General features: G+C 40.4%; 2 protein-coding genes across 3 annotated transcripts in view; one reads left to right on the top strand and one right to left on the bottom strand.

Annotated features, from left to right (window-relative positions):
- Positions 1 to 4,001, bottom strand: part of ATP7B (ATPase, Cu++ transporting, beta polypeptide) — a 65,587-nt gene extending 61,586 nt beyond the window's left edge. For both annotated transcript variants that reach the window (XM_012723351.1, XM_012723353.1), the window contains exons 1-2: positions 3,717 to 4,001; positions 3,266 to 3,370 (exon numbers count right to left, since the gene is read on the bottom strand). In XM_012723351.1, coding sequence (XP_012578805.1) covers positions 3,266 to 3,319 — 54 coding nt within the window. In that variant the 5' untranslated portion in view covers positions 3,320 to 3,370; positions 3,717 to 4,001. The remainder of the gene's footprint in view (positions 1 to 3,265; positions 3,371 to 3,716) is intronic.
- Positions 4,002 to 4,317: 316 nt separating this feature from the next.
- On the top strand, positions 4,318 to 14,722 carry ALG11 (ALG11, alpha-1,2-mannosyltransferase). The gene is made up of 4 exons (XM_012723387.1): positions 4,318 to 4,361; positions 5,172 to 5,402; positions 8,807 to 9,738; positions 12,869 to 14,722. The coding sequence occupies exons 1-4, from the start codon at positions 4,318 to 4,320 to the stop codon at positions 13,138 to 13,140; spliced, it is 1,479 nt and encodes a 492-aa protein (XP_012578841.1). The 3' UTR covers positions 13,141 to 14,722.
- Positions 14,723 to 14,755: the final 33 nt, after the last annotated feature.

The following is a 14,755-nucleotide window of genomic DNA, read 5'->3' as shown; positions in this document are numbered from 1 at the left end:
GGCTTCCTTTTCCAAACTTTTGTTATTAAGTTAAATTACACTGTGTGTGCCTGATTGTGTGTACATATATTTAAATGTTTCCAATGCCTAATACAGAATGATTTTTAGTGTCTGCAGGAACTGAGACTCCCACAAAACTGTTACATTCAGAAACCACAGATTTCACAAGTCTTTAAAGTCCTATTTGCTATGTTACATCACAATAAAAAGTCACTCTCCGCTAAGCCTCTAGTTTATCTCTTCAACCTTTGATCAGCTCAGATTTTCTCCTTTAACTTAGTGTTTTTTAAGTCTGAACAACAGAAAAAAAATGTATGGACATTACAAAATTTCAATTGGCTCCCAATCTTATAAAAATAACCACACACACTTGAACATGGATAGTTCCTCCGTATCTATGCTGTGTTATCTGTGAACAGTACTCCCATCACTAGGCCATTTCCATCCCTGCAATGTGTCAGATAAAAGAAGCAGTTAAAACCCAGTTCTGTCGCCTCCCCTCCAGTTTTCTATCCAGCCGCTCATTTACCAATAATGCTCTGTGTTGGCACTGTAGGCCTCTGACACTCTAGGCACCTGGAAGTCTCCAGAGACAACGCAGGCTCTGGTGACCTATTACTGTCTACTGAGAAGACAGCTTCCACAGGGAAGTAGGCACCTCTGCCCTGGCCCCATGGCTGCCAGCCCAAGAACACAGTGGCTGACCTCTACTTATCTTTGACTCTCTGTGTGGCACAGCACTAGCAAAATGGCAGGTGCTCCATATTGTTTGTGAACTGAAGGCCAAATGACGCAGACCCTTAATCGCCTCCCTTTCAGGGTTACTGTTCCCCAGAGAGGCATCAAAAGAGAAAAGAAGGCAGGGGATCATATTGAAATTCACTGAGAACGACTGTGGTGCATGCAGCCTCCATGTAGCAGTCTCATCTTTATTTAGAATCAAATACAAAGGTGGGGTGAGCACTGAGGGAAGACTTAGGGTGCACTGAGGGGATACCTAGGGTAGAGTGACTCAAGGCTATTGCCTGGGAAGATCCAATAAGTCTATTAGTCAAAGAATATTATCTCTATTCTCTATTCTCTTCCCTCTGCTCTAGCCACTCTCAGCTCTCATACTGTCTTCAAACATGAAAGTTACTCTTGGCTTCAGCTGTTGATGCCTTCAGTTCCTCAACCTTTTTTTTTTTTTTTAATATTTATCTTCTTTTTTTAGACTTACTTATTTATGCATGCAAAAGCTGGGATGCAGGCCAGAAGTACAGGGGTTGAGAGGATTCACCAGCGACAGAGTGGAAACCAAAACAAGCAGGCTGAAATTCACTGCTGAGGGGAGCAGTGGGAGAGATAGGAGTGGTCTGCTGCCATGTGGGTCAGCTCCCTGGCTGGAGTTGATCTCCAGATAGCTTCATAGTGCTGAGACGCTTGCACCAAAGTTGAGGCTGGTTCCTCAACCTTTAATACTTCTCCCAAATCTGATCATTTAAATACCTACTCAAATGCCATTTCCTCAGGTAAGTATCCCCCGAGCATCTCCTTAAAAGGGTGCCTACCCTCCCACCCTCAACGTTTCACTACCAGGACATAAGTTCCTTGAGCGTAGGGCCTGGCACATAAGATACTAAAAAAAAAATATTTGTGGAATACATGATGCTAACAAGAAAATCATAACTACCTCAAAGGGTTCTGTGAATATTAAATGAGAGATCATACACAGGAATAAAAAGTGCTTATCACAGCAGCTAGCATACAGTAAGCTTAATAATATTAGTTAATGACTTATCATGAAATCCAGGAGAGGGTGTGGTCAACATAAACAGAGGCAGTTACATAAAGTTTCAAAGAGAAGGCAGGTCTTGAGCTTGTTCTGGAAGGGTAGAGGGGTCATGGTCGGGGTGGGAAGTCACTCTTCTGCCATGTACTCCACTCCACACTCCTCCTAAATGCAGTCATCAAGCTAAAATTCTTCCACTGATCATCCTCTTTGTCCATTCATTAATACACTTATCTTTCATTTCTATACCACCAGAGTCTAGACAAAAGGGCACTTAATAATGTTAACTTTTCAAAAATCTATTAAAGGCACAGCCTGCTCCAGCAATCCAGACCTTGGTGGTCAACCTAAGAAAAATACTCAAATGTCAGTAGTCAGCATACAAATCACATACAGGGTTCTCCCTGGTGGCGCAAGGGGTTAAAGTGCAACAGTATAAAGTTACCACCAGCCACTGCAGCAGGAGTTCATGTGTGCTCTCTGTGGCCAGGGAGCTGATCCACGTGGTGCAGCCTACAGCTTCCCTTGTCTGTGTCTTTCAGTCAACCTGCCTGTTCTGCTCTCTACTCTGTATCTGGTGAACCCTCTCACCTCTTCCCCACCTCTGGCCTGTACCCCAGTTCATGTATGGATAAATAAATAAATCATTTTTAAAAACCATATACAATGACGTTGACTACAACATAACTTGGGGGGGTAAAATTAAAAACAACAGGAATGTTCACCCACCCACAGAAATAATGACATATACTAATGTCAAATAATCCCCAAGCTATGTTTAAATTGAAAAGGAAAAAGCTGGAAAATACATACTATGTGATATTATTTGTGTAAAAACCGACAAAAATTTTAAAGCCACATATATATAAAACTTAAAACTTTCTCTGGAGATACATACATCTTGTTAAACAGTATTTTTAGCTTTTCAACACGGTACCTCAAAGAAGTCAGTTTCCAGTCAATATTTGCTGGAAGCATAAAGACTTATGTACACGAATAGAAAGGGATTAGAAAATAAATCTGCTTTCATGCTCAATACTTCTGAACTTTTTGCTTGAAGAGACTGGCATTAACATGTTACTTGTCTAATTAAGGTGAATTCAAATAGTCCTTTAGAAAAAAAGTTACATGACTCCGATAGACCACAACGAGTGAATAAATTCTCCAAGTCACTAATTTAATCATCTTGAGCAATTGGTATCTCACACAGCAACTCAAACCCTCACTTTAGCTCTCCACCAGGCTTCAGTCCCTTTAAGAGCATAAAGATTAACAGGAAAGAGCCAGTTTAATTGTTGCTGAGAACCAGCAAATGGAAAGCCCTTTCTAAAGGGCGCACTTCTTAAAACCGCGGCTCCCCGGGAGGCGGGGCTCTAGCGCTCGGCCCTCCGCTCCGCACCTTCAGGAGCCGAGGGCTACAGGTGAGTGTGGGAAATCCAGAAAGGTGCACGCACTGAGCGCCGGGAGGTAGTGTGTAGTGGGCAGAAAACTTACTCTCCGACTGGCCCCTTCTCTTGCTGATATATGTCTCTCTTGCTCAGGCATCATCCCCCGGAGAACCACTTTCTTCTACGGTCCGACCCAGAGGCCAACGATCACCTAGATAGTGGACAAAAACGGAATTAAAACCCAGGGAGAATAACAGGGAGTGAATGGCCACCTTTCCCGCTCGCCGCTAACCCAAGGATAGGGTCTCAAAACCGGACCCCTCATTTCCAACGCCGGGATCTGCAGCGCTCACCCCCAGGGGTTCATTCAAAGTTGCGCGCCACCAAGCGCCTGCCCCTTAGGGTTCGCGGGAATGGGAGCAAGACAGGAGACTGGGCCTCGGACTTCACCCATACCGGGAAGCGGGCCTCAGGGTGCCTCAGTATCCTCTGCCGAGCTGGGAACCTAGGTGAGCGCCCACCCTCTCTCCCTCCCTCCCTCCCAGGGTCTCGGCTACCTCCGACCAGTGTGCTGTGAATGGGATTCTCAGCCTCCAGCGAGTGCCCAGGAGGAGCTGCGCAGACGGAAGTCCGAGGTGCTGGTCCCAGGGCTCGCCCACCGCCGGCGTCGGGTCCGCTCTGCGCAACTGCCTCTGGAACTCCGTGCTAGTCTCCGGGATGCTGTGGGTCCCAAACGCCGCAGCCTGGGCGGGACTGAACTCCGCCTCGGGAAAATCGACCCCCGACTTGCAGTAGCCTCCCATTGGTCTCCAGCCCGCGGCGGGCTCTAGGCAAAAGTAGGAAGGGCACCAAAGGGGGCTAACGGCGGGAGGGAAGCCATGGGCGGGAGTGCCAGCTGTCCATCACAGGCCACGCCCTCCCCAGCTCTCATCTCACTACGACCCGCCCAGAGGGGCGGAACCTTTGGAGCCACGCCAGAAAAAAAAGGAAGCTTGTCGGGAAATATTATTGGCTAACAGGCCGTGGGAAGACTCTATCATAAACCAATTGGAACGCAGAACTGGTCCCTTGAGGGCGGGGGGAAGAACGCACGCTTTCTCTGTAGCCAATAGAGAACAGGAACCTGAAAGCGCTTCCTGGGTTCGGGGTCGGAGGAAGATGGCGGCCGCCGGAGGGGGCTGGTGCTTGTGCGAGTTTTTGAGGTGAGTGCCATGTGGGTTCGCATGCATTTTGTGTTTCGCTGGGGGACATGTGTGACCAGTGCAACAAAAGTCCTCAGAAAAGGGTTTTCCTTCACACGAACCTCGGCTATTTTCTCAAAGCTATGAGTGCTTTTCCTCTTCGTTTTGGGGTCTTCTGAGTAGAATCCACCTGTGTTAAAAAGAGTGTTTACGGCATTTATTGCGCACCCCCATCCCACACCACCACTGACTGAGGGGTCGCGTTTCCAGGCTTGTTTTCTCTCGTTGGACCTTCGCTTAATCTGCCACAGTTTTCTCATAGTCATTCCTTATGTCCACTCATTTCATTTTATAGTTGAACCACCACAATCTATCATGCTTTCTTTTTGGTTAAAAAATAAATCAAAATAAAAGCCGATCTCTCTTCTCCGGTCCTTAGTTAACTATTATTGTTAACATATGTCACTTAGATATAAAGTGTTGAATCCTCTGCTTCTTGATCTATTGATATTTTTCAGATTCACAGAAGTTATAAAACGATATACTTGCATCAAATACGTTTATGTAATAAATTTTTGCATTAAACCAGCAGCTATTTATTGGATGCCTTCTTTGTGCCACGTATTAGGCTAGGCACTGGAATAAAGTGGTAAACAAATTTTAAGACTTGCTTTTGCCGTCTTCAGTCGATCTGATAGTAAATTTCCAGGCTACTGAATCTTTTCCTCTTTGTTACTAATATATAAAGTGGGTATGTAGAAGTATATTTTAATTTGTGGTCTTATTTTTGTTTAAGAACTGTATCAGTTTTACCTTTCCCTCTTGTTTCAGGTTTTTTTATTCTTTACTCTTCCCTGGGCTAATTGTATGTGCAACTTTATGTGTATGTTTGATCATTATCCTTTGGAGAATAAAACTGCTGCTTCAGAGAAAGAAACAATCAGCATCAGTTAGCAAAAATGGTAAAGAGCAAATGGTGATTGCATTTTTTCATCCATACTGCAATGCTGGTGGAGGAGGAGAAAGAGTTTTATGGTGTGCTTTAAGGGCCCTGCAGAAAAAGTAGGTATGAGTCTTTCTTAGTTAATTTGCTATATTGTCTTTCTTAGCTAATTTGCTATATTGTTACCATTTTTTAAGTCCTAACTCAGAAGTCTTCTTTTTCTAGGGCCTAGTTCATAGCCTGTAATTCCTTGTTTAACTATTCTTCAATAAGAAAATACTTCTCTCATATGCCTAAGGGATTCTGTTGATTTTTAATTAATACGATAAAGAAATAAAGAGGAAAGTATCTGCCCTTTTATGACATAATTTAGTGGAAATAACTAATCACGTTGACAGATTGAAGAAGAGCCTGAGTAATAAAACTGAAATATACCAACCTCTGTGGCACACTTTTTTTTTTTTTAAATAATACCATCGTTTATTTTTGCATCATTTTGTGCCTTTTTCCATCTCAGTTGTAATCCCCATCGGCTTCCCATCACCAAATGACCTGTGGTGGCACATTTTTTAATTAGTGGTAGCACACAGGAAGTAATCTCTATAAAGCATCTATTTGATTCTGATTTTGTTATTATGACCAGTTTAGTAGTGTTAGATAAGTTACCATGTTACACATCATTTAATGTTTTAGATTTCCTTCTCCCCAACCTGTCTCAAAAATATTTATGATTCCATTTTAGAACACATGGTAAAATACAGGTTCTATTAAAATATTTTATCAAGTAACAAAAATTTCTGTCATTTCTTGGTTACCCTACTTCCAGGCACACACCATTCAGTTCTGTAGACTTTACACATAATTCCCTTAGATCTAAAGTTCTATATTCTTGGCCCATCTGACTTCCCGCCAGCAACCGTGTTTTTCCTTTGCCATGTTCTGTACCTACCTCAAACCCAAAGAGTTTTCTTAAATCCCAATTTAATTTTTCCTCCTTGAAGGCCTTCTGATTCCAAATCATACTGTTCTTCCCAAACTGTTAGCTTTGTCTTCCTAATTAGGTTATTGAGAGCCTTGGCAGATTTTCGTGATTCTGTACACATACTCCTCAGCAATCCCTATTACTGCTAACTAGACTATAAGGAGAAAGTCCAAATCACTAGTATGACACAAAAAAGTACTTTTCACCTTGCTCTTATCTTTTGTTTTTCATTCATTCCCTCCCCCTTCCTTCACATACATTTTATTCCATTATATATTGAATTGGAAATAGCATGCTCTCTAAATTCCTTGCCTTTCATGTAGTGTTCTATTTTTCCTGAAGTAATCTTTTTTACCTCTGTTACTTCCTACAAGACTTTCTGGACTCAAGACTTTCTGGACTCAACATAAACTGCAGTACACTTTCATTCAACCTAACAGTATTTACTGGGAACCTACTAAGTATCAAGCACTGACATGGGGAGTTGAGATTAAACAATGAACAAGATAAATGGTCCCACAGGGGCCAATTTACAAGATACAAGATTTGGGCCAAAAAACAAGATAAGAATCAAAGAAGAAAATATCAAGCTATAAGAAGTTTTATATAAGAGATTAAAGTCAGATAATATGAGTGACTCGGTACTTTAGATTGAATAATTAAGAAAAATCTCTGAGGAAATAATGCTTAACTAAAACATGAATAACAAAAAATAGCTTTTACAATATGCCAAGTGTTGTTTGAAGTATTTTACATGTGTTAGCTTAATCTTTTTAATACTTTTATGAGGTTGTTACAATTATCCTCATTTGACGAACAAGGAAATTAAAGCCCACTTTCTAAAATACATGCTATCCTGACTGCTTTATGAAACTGCAGTGTAGATGAGAAAAGAAAATTCAGAACAGAAAGAACAATTAGTGCACATTCCCTAAGATGGGGAGGATGGCTTGTTCAAAGAAAGGAATGCAAGTCTGACTGAGCAAATGAGAGTGGAAGGGGAGGGGAAGTTACAGAGAAAGGCAGAGCCCAGATTACATAGAACTTGAGTGAGCAGGGGCTGTAGCAAACCAGATGAGCATTTGAAACTGAGGAGTGATATTCTATTAAAATATTATTGCATGACAAACCCCTTCAAAATTTAATGACTTGAAATTTTATGTATTGCTTTTAATTTTTTGTTTTTTATTTTAAGTTAGTGGGGATTGATGTGCCCCATTTGAAATCTTTCGTACTCCAACCATTCCAGTTAACTGGTCGCTGGGATTGGAGTTATCTGAAACTTTCTTCACTTCTGTATCTAGTTCCTGGGCTGGGATGACTAGGAGAGCTGGGGACTAATCAGATATCTTTGTCAGCAACAGTCTGTCAGTGACTAGCTTGGGCTTGCACAAAACATGGCAGTCTTAGGACAATCAATTTTGACAGCAGTCTCTCCCTAGAGTGAAGTAGAAGCTGTTCATCTCTTAGAGCCTAGTCTAGAAACTAGCATAATGTCACTCTTGCCCATTGTTGTCCAGTGGTGGGGACTCATTTCATCAATGGGAAAAGTCAAATTTGTGCAATGATAGTCCTTTTTACTTTGTTTTTTTTTTTTTAGGTATAACTAACATATTTTATTCATTCCAGGCATGGAACATAATGAGTTGTATGAGTTTTTTATATAATTTGGATATTAATCCATTATCAGACAAATAATTTGCAAATATTTTCTCCTGTTCTGTTCTCCCTTTTCATTTGTTGATGGTTTCCCATATTGTAGAAACTTTATAGTTTGATATAGTCCCACTTTGATTTTGCTTTTGTTGCCTTTGCTTTTGGTATCAGATTCAAAAACATAATTGCCAAGATTGGTATCAAGGAGCTCACCACCTATGTTTATCTTCTACTCTCTACATTTTAAGAGGATCTTTATCTTTTCTCCACTATACTGTGCTTCTTGAAAACAAAGCCTGTCTTCATTCTGAATCCCCAGAATCTAGTGACTTATAGTAGTTATTTAATGTTTTGTAACTCAAAGAATAATTATAAACATAATCACAGGGAGTCCAAAAAATTAAAAGGCCTAAGAGCATACTTACACAAATTTCTGTTATAATAATAACATATCTAATTGTGATGTAGGCACAAGGTCTAGTTTTAAATCCTTTTGCATTTCTCAAGATAAAAAGACTAAGTAATGTTTTAGTACTGGTCATCCTTTCTAAAGATAACAGTAGTGAGTTTTTAACTCCTCTTTACCATTGAGAAAGTAAAATAATTTCACATCTTAAAAATTGTAAACATCTTATAAGTCAGTAATCTTTGTTACTAAGGAAATTGCAAAGAACTAGAAGTCTCATGTGAAGGCTAACATTTAGTCATCGGGCAGTGGAAAACTCAGGAAAATGTAGGACCAGTATTCCAAATGCACTAATAAAAGAATGAAAAATATTTATTAACATAAGCCGCTTTATGATTGTGAGAAAAGAATTGTCTACAACTTTTTGCTTGATTTGATCCCTAACCAAGTGAAATTCTAACTGTTCTGTTCTCCTTTAGATATCCGGAAGCCATTTACGTTGTCTATACTGGTGATACTAATGTCAGTGGCCCACAGATACTGGAAAGTGCAGTCAGAAGATTTAACATCAGATTGACTCACCCAGTGAAGTTTGTTTTCTTAAGAAAACGCTACCTTGTGGAAGATTCACTCTATCCACACTTCACACTGCTGGGCCAAAGTCTAGGATCCATTTTTCTTGGCTGGGAAGCTCTGATGCAGTGTGTTCCTGATGTGTACATCGATTCAATGGGCTATGCTTTCACACTTCCTCTGTTTAAGTATTTAGGGGGTTGCCATGTGGGAAGCTATGTTCATTACCCCACCATCAGCACTGACATGCTCTCTGTAGTGAAGAATCAAAATGTTGGATTTAATAATGCAGCCTTCATTACTAAGAATCCTTTGCTCAGCAAACTGAAGCTCATCTATTACTATCTATTTGCTTTTATTTATGGACTGGTTGGTTCTTGCAGTGATGTAGTCATGGTCAATTCTTCCTGGACACTGAACCATATTCTTTCATTGTGGAAGGTTGGGAATTGCACTAATATTGTTTATCCACCTTGTGATGTGCAGACATTTCTGGACATTCCCTTATGTGAGAAAAAGATGACCCCGGGACATTCACTGGTTTCTGTTGGCCAGTTTAGGCCTGAGAAGAATCATCCTTTACAGATCAAAGCCTTCGCCAAATTGCTGAAAAACAGGGCAGCTGAGACTCTTCCTTCACTTAAACTTGTCCTCATTGGAGGTTGCCGTAACGAAGATGATGAACTTAGGGTAAACCAACTTAGAAAGCTTTCTGAGGACCTAGGAGTTGAAGAATATGTGGATTTTAAAATAAACATTCCATTCGACGAATTAAAGAAGTACTTAGCTGAAGCAACAATTGGCCTGCATACTATGTGGAATGAGCATTTTGGGATTGGTGAGTTATCCATTAGGCAACTTGTTTGATGCCATAAGATAGATGTTTTTTTAAGTTGTTTTGATAAAGTTTTCAAAACATTCACTTCTAGAAATTTTCATTCATCCCTAGTTCTCTTTCCTTGATCCATCAATTGTTCTTTCCTCTTGAGATCTTATAAGACATAAAAATACAGAGTCAGGAGTAATTGCTACTAGCTATTGGTTTCTCACTGTGTTGGGGTCACTTCACTGTCTTTGTAAGTATTACCAGATTGTTTCTCTCTCAAACTCTGCATGATAGGTATGATATTTTCACTTTATCAGTAAATAAACCCAAGCACAGAGAGGTGTAGAACCCAACCTCTCTGTCACAGTAAGGGAGAGACCTGGATTCTAATCCAGCAAACCCTGCTCTGAGCTGCTACACGTTCTCTCCCTGCCGAACCCCATCTCCATGCAGGTAGAGTCCTGGGCCGCAGCCTCACACCATGGTGGCACCAATTCAGAATCTCTGTGTGGGACCCGGGGAGGAATGTTTTGGTAAAACTGGTCAGTTATTCTGTCAGGCACCAAAAATCGAACCACTCTCTCCAGGTGGGCTTCTCATGGTGTATTCTTTTGCTGTTTGATTCTGTACTCATTGTCTGTGTGGCCTTCCCTCTTCATTTTAAGTCCCATCACAAGTATTCGCCTGAAGTCTTCTTACCATTCAATTTAGCCCTTCTTGTTTGTTGAAGTACAAGTTGCTCACTCTAACCTATTATGCGCACGTTTGTATAAAAGCAAGTACTTGCTGTGTCTAATTTGATTTAACATATTTCTCAAGTGCCCACCTAGTGCTTCACACCGGTAGGAGTTAGAGTAGAACAGAAAAGCATGGAAGTATAGTTTCCTACATTGAGGCTGCGTGTCCCTTACGTTCTCTTGTGAATGAGTAGCACAGTAGTAAGTACAGATGTGCTCCAAGAACTTTGAGCCAAACCTGCACAGCATCTGACTTCTGGTGCTTCCTTCCGTGGGTGCTTACTAGTGGGTGCTGGAAGTACGATGGCAGTGGGCACTGTCCTTCCGGCAGAGCTGCAGGCGTGTACTGTACAGTGTGCTATGTGCTGGACTGGGCAAGGTGCCCGAGAAAAACATCTCGTGGAGAATTGCCCAAGGAATGATATGAACAGTAAGCTGGGGCCTGAACAATAATTAGCAGTTAACCAGGAAAATGGGGCAAGTGTTCAACAGAGGGATGGACAGTGTGACAGCTTGACAAAAGGAGCATTAGCAGGGCCATTTGGGGAACTGAGCTCAGCATGACTGGAGCCCGGAGGATGAACAGCAAGACAATGCAAGAGGATTTGGGACCAGATCACATGGGCATGTTAAGCCAGTGGGAAAGAATAGAAGGCTTTTAATACTGGATTTAAAAGCTTCTTTCCTAAAGTTCACTCTGGCCACACTGTGGAGAGTAGGTTGGTGAGGAGCTGCTGGCAATGTTGGGCAACCGAGCCTTAGGTTGTAGAACTTGGCCGAGAGGTGCTCGCAGTCTGAACTAGGTGAGTGGACACACTTGAAGGAGAACCAGAAGTAGTTGGACAGAACTCAGCCACTAACTGGATGTGTTAATTAAGAGAGAAAAGAAGTCACAAATCACGGCCTTGGGCTTTTGTCTGGACAGCAGTGTGAATAAGGACGGCCTTTGCCAGAGAATGAATCTAAGAGGAGAGACAGTTGATGAGCCAAACTGGAAGCTTGTCGGGTTTGAATTGTCTGTGGGACATGGTAGAAATGTGTGTGTTCTAGTGTGAGCTGAACAAGAGCAACTCAACCGGGAAATACAGTGTGAGGATTTGTCATCCAAGTAGGAACTGAAGCCACTGTAGTAGATATGGAGAAGATGGCCTTGGTGAGGTATGTAGAAAGAAGAGGCCCTGGTACAAAATGCTGAAAAACCTAACACTTTAACAGTGAACACAAGATGAGGAGAAGAAATGGAGGAAGAAAAGATGGCAGAGTGTGATATCCTGGAAATGAGGGAGAGAGCAACAGTTCCCAGACTGCCCGGATGTTGGGACAGATAAGGAAGTTGTTGGTGATCAGTGCAGGAGCAGTTTCCATGGACATGTGGGAGTCAGAGTCTGATTGTGGGAAGTTGGGCACCAGGTATTGGTGAGCAAGTAGAAAGAGTTAGTGCAAACCACGCTTTCCAGAAGTTTATCTGAAAGGGAGGTGAAAAAAGAAAGAATAGCTAAGATAACTGCAGATATTTGTGTGTGTGCTTTGTTTTTAAATAGCTTAAATGCTGATAAGGGGCCAGTGGAGGGGAATATTGGAAGATCATAAAGGGAGAAGATAAAATAGATGAGATTGAAACCTGAGTAATAGGGAGTTAATATTTAGCATTAAACAGAATATTACAGTACAATCCTTATTTTTCAAATAATGGTTCAATACAGCATTAGCAGAAAAGCAGAGTCAAAGAAATAGTTCTGGTGATTTAACTTCTCTCCTGTGTAACTAGAGTGATACCAACTCTCTAATATCCTTTGGGGAACGGAGAAAACAACAATTAAATCATTTTGGAAGGGCTTCATTCCCTGTGATCATGGCTAAGAAAGACTGACTAGAGTAATTGATACCCTCGGCTACATCACTGGGCAGAAACATAGCTTGGATTTCGTCAGCACTGCCCCTGGCACAGTCATGTCAGATTGGTCACAAATCCAGAAACATAAACACCAGCCATAGCTATCATGTATGCTTACTTTTTTTCCATTTTTTTTCTAGTGCTGTAATTTAAACTTTTCCGTGTTTGCTTTTCATATCTCTTACTCTTTCTGCCTTTCAATATCCATTAATTTATCTACCATCTTGCTGACATTCTCTAGTCTTCAACTTTATCATTTGCAGTGTATCTCTTATGGACTATTCTTCTGTACATGTCTTTGGATTAAGAACAAAGCAGCAATATACGAAGCCTTGAAAACTAAGAAAAAATATTTAGTACTGTTGAATTAATAAATGAGAGAACTTAACGGAACTACAGACTTTGAATTTTATTTCTTGTGAGCCTTTTAAAATTTTTAAAGGGTCCTTAGCTTTGTTCTTATGAATATAATCCACACCTTAAAAGACTGCATGATCTGTTTTCTTTTTAGGAGTTGTGGAATGTATGGCAGCTGGCACAATCATTCTTGCACACAATTCAGGGGGCCCGAAGCTTGACATCGTGGTACCTCACGAAGGAGAGATCACTGGATTTCTGGCTGAAAGTGAAGAAGGCTATGCTGAGACAATGGCTCATATTCTTTCCATGTCTTCAGAAAAGAGACTCCAAATCAGAAATAACGCTCGTGCATCTGTGAGCAGGTTCTCTGACCAAGAGTTTGAAGTAGCATTCTTGTCGTCAGTGGAGCAGTTACTTAAATAATGCTATGTGTGGGTATAAATTAAAGATATTTTATATAAAATGGTAAACTCCTTTAAATGTTAATATTTTTTCTAAACTCATTCCCTCTTGTAATAAAATCAGCCTAATCACTGTTCTCAACCATATGTGTTATAGGCAAGGTGTGGATTACAATGAAATGGCAGAATTATCTAGATGACAAAGTAATTAATTGCATGGTTTAAAGGTAAAAAAATTAGATTTTTTTTAACGTTTCAAATTTTGAAAAATAAAGAGCTGGAAAAATTAGCAATCTTAATTTTGGTATAATCCTTTTTTCTCAAATTCTAGTTGCCAAATCACCCCACTTTAGAAACCAGGAGATGGAAAGGAAATGGATAACTGATTAGTAGCTCAGATTATATTTCTGTAATAGAAGATTTCAAGTATATTTAAGTTCATAACAATATTGTAGGTGACCTTTTGGAATGTACCCATTGATTTTCTTAAAAGGAACTTTAAAACAGGCTTAATCATGACCTCAAATCATACAGTTAAAAGGCAGACAGATAACGATTGCTTGTGGGTGCATGTGTATATGTGGGTGTGTAGAGGGCAAGGTGCTGCCAGTGACCCTTTCCATAATGAGATATTTGTGAAAATGGGTTTTTGTGTGGGCTATCAGTATATTTGCATACATTTCAAATTATCCCTTAGTATATCATTGTCGAGAATGGAATTCAGCTTTAACTCATTCAGGAAGGGAAAATATCACAATAAATTGTTTTCCTGATAGTGATAATATAATTAATCAGACCCTCAGTGTGGTCTGTCTTAATAGCATCATGCCTTAATATGGAAAAGTGGTATTTTGGAAAGAGCACTGGATTAGCGATTAGAATATGTGGGCCTGACCCTCAGCTTAATTTTTTACAACTGACCTTTTGACATGCTGTTTCTTAATTTCTCAAGTCTCAGATTCTTCATCTGTAATCTGAAAATAGTAACACTTGTCATCACTGCCTTTCAGAGTTATGGTACTAATTTAGAAAGTATGTGAAACAATCTTGAAATTTCAAAAAGCTACTTAAAAAGCTTTTAAAGCTAACAATAATATGGTCAGTGTCTTCTTCAGTCCTGTTTTTATTAATGCATTACTATTCTATGTAGTTCTTGGTACTAAGCCAGTAGCTAGTAATCAACATGAATTTGACAAGACTTAAATCCTAAGTAACTGGTAATCATTGGAAAAGTGAGTATCTATATGTGCAAATAAGGCTTTAGAGCTTTACAGGTTTTGGCATTTTTTGCACACCTAATCATGCCCTTCTATTCAGTGATCTGACCTCCTTGACAGTCTGCTACATCTTCATATTAGGGCCATATCTAAGAGATATATTTTTCTGTTTTCAGTCTTTTCTCACCCATTCATCAACTCAGCCCGCTTTATTCTCTACTGCCAGTTCAACTTTTGACTCTACAGGCCCGCTTCTGTCATCTGCTCAAAAAGCAGCAAGACAGTGTCAGGATGCAAAGGAAAGAAAGACTGGTGGAAATGAGCTGAAAGGGAGTCTACCAATTCTCTTGTCTGGTTTTCTCTCAATTTTAATTTTATAATAGACAAGCTTTTTTTTTTTTTTTTTAAAGATTTATTTAT

Source organism: Condylura cristata, unplaced genomic scaffold, assembly GCF_000260355.1.
Source record: "Condylura cristata isolate star-nosed mole 26May11 unplaced genomic scaffold, ConCri1.0 scaffold00010, whole genome shotgun sequence".
Classification (NCBI taxonomy): Eukaryota; Metazoa; Chordata; class Mammalia; order Eulipotyphla; family Talpidae; genus Condylura; species Condylura cristata.
This window is presented reverse-complemented; position numbering and strand designations above follow the sequence as displayed.

Coding starts and splice junctions, on each gene's coding strand:
- ALG11 (XM_012723387.1), top strand. CDS start 4,318: ATGGCGGCCGCCGGAGGGGGCTGGTGCTTGTGCGAGTTTTTGAG. Junction 4,362..5,171: donor TGCTTGTGCGAGTTTTTGAG/GTGAGTGCCATG, acceptor CTCTTGTTTCAG/GTTTTTTTATTCTTTACTCT. Junction 9,739..12,868: donor GAATGAGCATTTTGGGATTG/GTGAGTTATCCA, acceptor TTTTCTTTTTAG/GAGTTGTGGAATGTATGGCA.